We start from the raw sequence: 9,279 nt of genomic DNA on the forward strand, positions 1-9,279 counted from the left end.
GCTCTCTTATCTTGTCATTTCTTCCATTGGCTTTATCTTCTCTCCACTCAAGGGCAAGTTTCAGAGTCTCTTCTGTCATCCATTTTGGTCTTCTCTTCCTTTCTTGTCTTTTTAGTGATCTCTTGCTTTCTTCACGGATAATGTTCTTGATATTCTCCCACAGTTCTTCTGGTTTTTGGTCATTGGTGTTCAATGCATCAAATCTATTCATATGTGTGTGTGTGTGTGTGTGTTGTTGTTGTTGTTGTTGTTATGTGCTGTCGAGTTGGCCCTGACTCATAGCGACCCCTCCCTGGGTTTCCGAGGCAGTATCACTACGGAAGCAGGATTGCCCAACCTTCCTTCCGAGGAGTGTCTGGTGGGTTTGAACCGCCAGCCGTCTGGTTAGCAGGCAAGTGTCTTAGCCACTATGCTACCAGAGCTCCTATATATACATATACATATACATATATATAGAAATCTTAGGAAAATGGCTCACACACTTAAAGAAGCTGGCAAGTCCCATGTTCTTGGATCAGATGTGAAGCAGGAGGCTTTTCCTAACTCACACAGCTGCAGGGGCTAACAAGCTCAAGGTTGGCAGGCAGTATACTGGCTATTGACTCCCAGTGAATGATGAATCCAGGATCACCAGGCCAAATGGTGGATTGTTCACTCACAGACAGTTGTAGGCAGCACAACAGGATCCCGATCCACAGAAGAGTGTCCTAGGATGTCCTTAAATATATTGGAAGTAGACCACACCCCTAGCTCCCTTTCAGCCGATTGGCTGCTCAAAACATATACATTCGATCTCATCATGGGAATAACCCCCATCACAACTGCTTCAACTTCTGAGAATTGTGGTCCAGCCAAGTTGACACACAGCTCCAACTATCACAAGCAGCAATTTAAGAACTGCAAAAACTTGTTTCCTCAAGATTAGATACGTCTTTTTATAATGTTCTTTTGTATCTCAGAGATTGATAGATATAAAAATAGTTCTAGCAAAATAAATACAAATTAAAAAAACCTAGTTTCCTTTAGGGCAATCATAAACCTAGTTTAGCTATGGCCAATAGTGACCTTTTTCTTAGCTTCTGTTGAAGAGAGTGACACTAACCCTAAAATTATTTACTCTGTACAGATGAATCAGGGTCATTTGTTCTGAGCTGACTTAACTACTTAGTAATACAAAGTGAACTTATTGGCCCACCTATTGTATAGTGCCTGCAGCACAAGAGAAGAGATTTGTCTATTTAGATGAGTTGTTAATCTACTTTGTACAAGGTAAAGAAAATTAGAATGAGAAGGCAGACAATGGCAGTGGAACAGCCTGCACACTTTGTTGATTGACATGGCAAGGATGCAAGAGTTTCCCCTAGGAAAATAGACACCTTGCCTTCTATTGCAGAGGATTGGCCGCTAGTCTGTATGGTAAACTGCTAACAGTGGGACCTGCTGGTAATAGTGGTGCAGGAGGTTTGGGCAGATGGATTGAAGAGGTGGAGCTGGTGCACAATATCCCAGGACAGGCCTTTTAAGTGAGGATGAGCCCTTAGAAAGAGCTAGCATTTGAGGGCTTACCATTCAGAGGACATCAACAGCCTATCAGTGTTGACCAGAGAATGAAGGACAATCAAAGTGCCCTGCCAGTTGGTATAGAGACCTTTGTTTCTCTCCTTCCATCAAACCCCATCTCATGAGGGACCCATAGCTAGGTAACATTGTCCAATACTGAAATTCAGAATCTGAGATTAGAGATTTTCCTATAAAATAATATCACCATTTCCCCTTATTGTCATTCAGTTAAATAGTTCTTTCCAAAGGAAAAGAACATTAATATCTGGTATAGAACTTAACTTGGTAAGTAGTGAAACAAATGAAGAAAGTATTGGCAATTCTTGGTTTACCAAATTGGATTTGGTTTTAGTCAACGCTATTAAATTTTAATCTTTCTCCAAAGAAATTCACAAATTACCCCTTGCAGCTTCAAATCATATCAGGTTAGTGTCTAATTCATTATTATTATTAATAATAATAACAGTTTTTTGGCTTTGTTTAATTATAATTATGTTTTTCCTTTAGAATAAAAGAACATGAAAAAGAAAAAGAAAGAAAGAGAAAAGAGGAAGAAAAGGATGCTGAGGAAATTAAACAACAGAATGCACTGTATGAAATAGAAATGAGAAAAAAACTGGAAAAGAAAAAAGAAGAGATATACGAAAGCAGGCGTAGATTTTTTGTGAGTTGAAAATGTAACATCTTTTCAAAAAATGTACAAAGTAAAATGCCTGACTTTTAATTTTTAAAGAACAGAAGTGAAACAGAGTAGAAAACAAGTTGCTATTGTGTTTCTAAGGGAATACATTCTTTTTTGGGGGAGAGCTATATTTGCTATATGGAGCCCTGGTGATGCAGTAGTTAAGTGCTTGGCTGCTAATTGAGAGGTTGGTGGTTCAAACACCCAGAGCCTCTGTGAGAGTAAAGACCAATGATCTGCATTCCAACCTAGAAAAGCCTGTGTGGCAGTCCTACTTTTTCACATGGGGTCACTATGAGTTGGAATCAACACACCTAACAACAACAACAAAATATTTGCTATAGTTTTATGTGTGTATGCTTTCATGCATGAAAAAGAAAGATGAGAAAAAATGAGACTTTTTCCAAAATGAATTTATTATCCTTAAAGTGTGAGTTATTGTCAGGAATGAATGGGGATGACTTATGTTTGGTGTCTTCTGTGATATTAATATGTGCTCAATAAATGTTCCCAGTTTTAGGGGGAAGGTGTCTAGTTTCTCACCATTATCTGTGATGTTAGCTTTAGGTTTTTTCTGTAAGTTCTTTATCAAGTTGGGGAAACTCTGTTTCTAGTTTTTATTATGAATGGGGGTTGAATTTTGTCACATGGTTTTTCCTGGACCTATTGACATAACCATATGATTTTTTTTTCTTTAGCCTGATGATAATAATTGCATTAACTAATTTTTGAATGTTGGACCAGCTTTGCATACCTTGGATAGATCCCACTTGGTCAGGATGTATCATTCGATTTATACATTGTTTCATTTGATGGCTAATATCTTGTTGAAGAATTTTGTATCTATGTTCATGTCTGTAATTTTCATTTCTAGTAATGTCTTTGGTTCCATATTAGGTAATGCTGGCCTTGTTACATAAGTTGGAAAGTGTTCCCTCTGCTTCTATGTTTTGGAAGAGTTTGAGAAGGATTGGTATAAATTCTTTAAATATTTGGTAGAATTCACCAGTGAAACCATCTGGGTGGTATAGGTGTTTTTCATTATTTTTCTCTCAGTTGATATTTTTAATCTGGAAAGCCATATCCCTTGCATCCTAGAAATTTTTCATGTTTTATTTCTTGAATAATGTTGTTATTTTTATTTTGTCTATTCTGTGTTCTAGAAACCTTTCTAGATAGATATTGGGCTTTCTGAATTTTAAAAAAATCTTTTTCCATTTTAGTAGTTAGGAGTAGTCTCAAAGCATATAGCAGAAAATCCCAAATAATAGTGGCTTCAACAAATACAGGTTTAAAATACAGGAGTAATCATTTGCAGTGTGATGATCATTTTTGTATTTCCTAACTAGCCATGGTCTTGTAATTCTCACCAAATGATTAAGTGTAACTATGCAGATAAAGTGCTTGTGGCCCACCAAGGGGATTGGACAGCTTGCTAATAATATAAGTAAGGTGCATGGCACACTTGTGATTGTGAGACCATGCAAATAAGGTGTATAGAACTCTAGCAACGGGATTGGTCAGTTTTGTCATCCTGCTAGCCTTAAAATGAGCAATCTCAGAGGCAGAAAGGGGGAACCTGATTATCACCAAGAAGAAGAGATGAAAGTGGAGCACAACCTTTGGTCCTGGAGTCTCTGTAGTGGGAACCTCTGAGGTCAAGAGACAGAGAATTAAAACACCAGAGATGGTGAGAGGCAGTGGCAGAGAAATGGCAATGGCAAAGGCAGTAGAGCCAGGAGACCGGCAGGAGATAGCACAGTGGGCTTCCTGGCCCGTGGAGTGATGGAGTTGTTAGTGGTATGGGGTGCCTCCAGATACTTGATAAAGCTAGGCTTATGGACCCACAGAGTGAGAGAGCTCAGTGCTTTCGAGCTGAAGCTTACTGGAAGAGTAGGGTACCTCTCGTACTTACTGGCAGAGATAAAGAGCTTTGTACACTTTCCTGAGCAGGGCAGAGGCCAGGCTGAGTCATGAAGTTCAAGAAGCCTGAGGGACCAAAGGCCAGAGAGACCTACGTACAAGCACAGCTAATAAGAAACTGTCCTTATCAAAGAACTGTATCCTGAGTCATTTCTGATCCTGAATAGTAATTTGTTACTTTCTTGATAAACCCCATAATTATAAGTATTGCTTGTGAGCTTTGTGTGGCCATGGCAACAAATGATCAAATCCAGCAGAGAAGTAGAGAGTGTCGTGGGAGGCATGGTGGTGTCAGAATTGATAAAAAGGTTGGAGACAGGAGGTATGTCTGACTTCTGCTTCATAGGAAATCAGCCTTGGGCTGATGCTCATAATGATTCTTTTTCCTCTTCATGAAGTTAGAGGAGGTCAGAGGCTTCCACCACATCATTGTGACAGCATTCCAGGATTAGTAAGGTAACTCCAGAGTCAACTGGAACTAAGGCACCTTCTTTCTTCTTTGCTATTTTTCTCTGTCCTCAACATGGCTTCATGGCCCTGCATGGGTCCTAGAAGGAATAAAGGATAAATGACAGAAAGGAGTATCCTGGCTATCTGCTTTCCTTTTAAGGAAGAAGTCCCACTTAATCTTTTCCACTTACATCTCATTGGTCATAGATTAGGCATGCCTCGTTGAAAACAAAACTAAGAATGTAGCTTTTAGCATAGTGCTTAAGGCACTTGACTGCTAACCAGAAGGCTAGCGGTTCAAACCCATCAGCTACTCCTCAGAAAGAAGGTTAGGCAATCTACTTATGTAGTGATATCCAAGGAGGGGTTCCTATGAGTCAGGTCCAACTTGATGGCACATAACAACAACAACAACAACATATCGCAACGCTTAGTAAAATTTAGGTCCTGCTAATAGTGAAGAAAAGAAAAAAGAATCTTGGGTAGGCAACTAATTGTTTCTGTTATTTCTCTTATTTTGTATTTTTGGGTGTTTGTTCTACTTTGAGAGTTTTCTCAACTGTGTCTTCTGAGCCTTCTTTTGATTTTTTTATGTTTGTTACCTATCAATATTTACTTTCTATGAGTTTTAAACACAATCTTTTTGTTTCTTTTTAATAAAATCTTGTTCTTGGTGCATGGCTGCAGTATTTTTTTAAGTGATATTTCTTTTATTGTGGTAAGTGTGTGTGTGTGTGTGTGTGTATATATATATCAAAACAATAGTTTTTATCTCTCCAAGTCAATTAGAAGTTGGGCAGACTTGGTTTTGAATGCTAATAACTCTACCACTTACTACCTATGTGACTTTGAGCTGAGGCTTTCAATTTTAAAAAAGGAGAATTAACTTTGTGTTAATTACCTCTATTTTTTTTCATATTATAAAAAGTCTGTATGAACATTATAAGAATCCTGAAAAAAAATAAAAACATCAAAATAAAACTTTAAAAAAGTCATTCAAAACACTCTCTCTTAAACAATTTGGTGTTTTCATTAGTAGCTTTTCATGTTGACCAGTTCATCTTATAAACAGATTACAGGTTTTTAAAAGTAACAGCCCATAAATGAGAAGAGTATCAAAGAGCCAGGCACCTATTAGTCCCTGAGTTACAAATGTACTGGAAGACTGAATGCTGCGTTTAACACGTACGTGCTCAGTACATCTCTCACCTGGAATTGTTTTCTATGTATAGTAACACGATACACTAATATATCTACATACTCAAGCTACTGTGCTTAAAGACACCTATTTTATGATAGGTCTCAGGCTGGGATTATGGAGCATATGCTGTTATGAACAGATTTTTATTTGTTTTTAAAAATAGTGACTTATTAATTTTTTTTTGTTGTTAGTGTATTTATCTGTAATTGCTTTTATATATGCAAAGAGAAAGACTGGTTAAGAACCTAGTAACTGATTTTTTTTTAGTCTAGTGAGGGTACCAGGATAAACCATGAGACTTTGTTACGAATTCAAAAATTAAATGAAATTCATATTTAATGCATTTTTTGATTATACAAATATCTTCAGTTGCACAGTTTTAAACAAATGAGATATATGAAAACAAATACAGAAAAATGTTAAGATATAAGTCTCCCATAATCTCATACCCCAGAGATAGCTACTGTTAGTATTTGATACATTTCTTACAGTCATATATACATTATAAGTGTACTCATATATATTCTCAAAATTGGGATATACTATATAATGTTTTAGGAGCTCTGGTAGCATAATGCCTAAGGCACTTGACTGCTAACCAGAAGGCTGGCAGTTCAAACCCACTAGCCACTCCTCGAAGGAAGGTTGGGCAATCTACTTCCATAGTAATACTACCTCGGAAATCCAAGGAGGGGTCGCTGAGTCAGTTCCGACTAGATGGCACATAACCACAACAACGACAACATGTAATGTTTTATATGCTGCTCTTTCTTCCTACTCACCAATTAATATATGTTTGTATCTTCCCATGTCGTTGAGAATTTGATTTGACCATTTCTCTATCATTGAATATTTAGAGGTCGTTTCTAATTTCTGCCTGTTATAAATAACTTTGAGACAGAGTACATGGTAATAATTTTTGCACATCTGATCATCTGGGATAAATTTGCAGAAGAGAAATAACTGAGTAAGAAGCTGTGACCATTTGACAGGTCCTTGTTAGATATTGATATGTTGAAATGTCTTTTTCTTTCTGATAGGATAATGCATATTTTTTCCCCCCAAGGAACATATGAATGATAAAAATATCATCAAAGCTGTAGAACAGCAGCAACAAGCAGAGGAAGATGAAAAGATTAGAAATTTTATCAAAGCAAAAAAGCGTCTTACACAAATGAGGAACGAAAAAGAAGCTGAAATACAGAGGTAGGTTATATTTTATATAATTAATAAAATACTGTCTGAAATTATTTCATTACAAATCAGAAATTGTAATATGAGAGTGATCTTTAGGAATAGGGTCTCATTGTTTTATTTACGACTAGCACAAGAATGGCCAGACTTTGTCTTACCTACTTTAGTGATGTCAGAAGGGACCATTCTCTGGAGAAGGAGATCATGCTTGGTAAGGCCCTCAACAAGATGGATTGACACAGTGGCTGCAACGATGAACTCGGGTATAGCAGGATTGTGAGGCTGGTGTAGGACTGGACAGTGTTCTGTCTGTTGTACATAGGGTTGCTATGAGTTGGAGCCGACTCAATGACACCTAACAACAACAACAAAGCACATTTAATGACGTGGTTTTAGTTTGGGGAATGTGAATTGAGGTATCTTTGGAATATCCAGGACATCTCTTTGGGTGGGTAGAAATACTGGTCTGCTGTAGGAGAGAAGTGTGAAGTGGAGATGGATTTTGGGGCCATTGGAATATACATAGTAGTGTGGATACATAAGGGCTCACCTAAGGAGAGTAGGTAAGAAAAGTGGCAGAGTCCATAGAGAATGTCAACATTTAAAGGTCAAATGGAGAAACATAATATGAAGATCCAAGAATAGTTTCTGGAGATTGGAGGAAAACCAGAGAAAACATCAAGGGAGGAGAGTTTTAGTAAGAAAGGAGTAACCATAAGTATTAGATCTATAGAGGGATTACATGAAATTTTTAAATGAAGCATCCATCCAATTTAGAGCTCGTGTCTACCTTAGTGAGCAGTTTAGAATCTGGGGTGGGGGGGTTGGATAGAGAGAGGAGTAGATGGCCAGATTGCAGTACACAGATCCAGAGCATACCATTCCCTTGAGCAAAATCCTCTGATGGCTTCACATCGCACTGAAAGTCTTTATAATGGCTCAAAGGTGCTACATCCACCCTAATTCCCAGCCTACCCCAGCCCCATCACTCAGCTGCATCTCTTACTGTTCTCTGCTTCCTTCCCTCTGCTGTACTCACTGGCCTTCTTCCTGGGGAATGTTAACCTCCAGAGAACACAGCTTGCTCCCTTAATTCTCACAGGTCTTTATTCAGTTATTACTTTCTCATTGACCACTTTATTTAATTACATCTCTCTCCATTTTTTATACTTTAACTGCTTGCTTTTTCCTCACTGTATGACATAACACTATATACTTTAATTACTTTGTTTATTGTTTCTCACTATAAAGAAAGCCCCATGGGGGCAGAGACTTTTAACATTTTTGTTTAATTTTTTATCCCTAGCACCTGGAATAGTGTCTGGAACATAGTATACAATCAATATACTGTTTAAAATACTGTTTTTGAAAGCTTAGCTCGTATAACATCTTTTCCATGATGACTTCCTTTCTCTTTTGTTCATCACTTTATAGCTTTCTCATGGCATTAATTACCCTTTGTCTTGTATAGTTATTTGTATAAATGTCCTTTGTCTACTCTAGATTGTAATTTCCTTGGGGACACACACTATGTCCTTTCTCATTTCTCACACATTGGTTTGCACATAACATTCACACATTAAATTGGTGAATTTAAAACTATTTTTTGCCCAGTTTCCTAAATGAAAATGATTCCATTCCTTCAACAAACATGAATTTATTGGTAATGATGTACCAGACACCATGGCTGGCCCTAGACTACAGAGAAGGAACGTAGACAGTCTTGGACCTCAGGAATCTCACAGTGTGTAAAGAGAGACAGATATAAACAGATCAAGTCAGTAAAGTGCTATGAGTAAATTACAGACAGAGTATAGTAAGAGGATAGATATTTATTCAGGATTTTGATAACTTTTATTGGTATTTTCATGGTTTTATTTAAAGAAATACTTTTTTAGCCTAAGTATTTAATATAGTTTTAATAAAGAAATAGTTTCATTTAACAATTACTTTTATAGACTGTTGTTGTTAGGTGGCGTCAAGTCATCTCCGACTCATAGCGACCCTGTGTACAGCAGAACAAAACAGTGTCCAGTCCTGTGCCAGCTCCACAGTCCTTGTTATACCTGAGTCCATGATTGTAGCCACTCTGTCAATCCATCATGTTGAGGGCCTTCCCCTTTTTCATTGGCCTTCTACTTTACCAGGCATGATATCCTTCACCAGGGAATGGTCTCTTCTTACAACATGACCAAAGTAGCTAAGACAAATTCTGGCCATTGTCGCTTCCAAGGAGCATTCTGGCTGCACTTCTTTTTTTTTTTTTTTT

General features: G+C 37.6%; 1 protein-coding gene across 1 annotated transcript in view; it reads left to right on the plus strand.

Moving 5' to 3' along the window:
• The window catches only part of CCDC173 (coiled-coil domain containing 173), a 59,354-nt gene that overhangs the window by 41,796 nt on the left and 8,279 nt on the right, over positions 1-9,279 (plus strand). The window contains exons 5-6 of the mRNA XM_007953447.2: positions 2,068-2,224; positions 6,883-7,022. Coding sequence (XP_007951638.1) covers positions 2,068-2,224; positions 6,883-7,022 — 297 coding nt within the window. The remainder of the gene's footprint in view (positions 1-2,067; positions 2,225-6,882; positions 7,023-9,279) is intronic.

Source organism: Orycteropus afer, unplaced genomic scaffold (assembly GCF_000298275.1).
Source record: "Orycteropus afer afer isolate SDZICR_OR568_19922 unplaced genomic scaffold, OryAfe1.0 scaffold00001, whole genome shotgun sequence".
Classification (NCBI taxonomy): Eukaryota; Metazoa; Chordata; class Mammalia; order Tubulidentata; family Orycteropodidae; genus Orycteropus; species Orycteropus afer.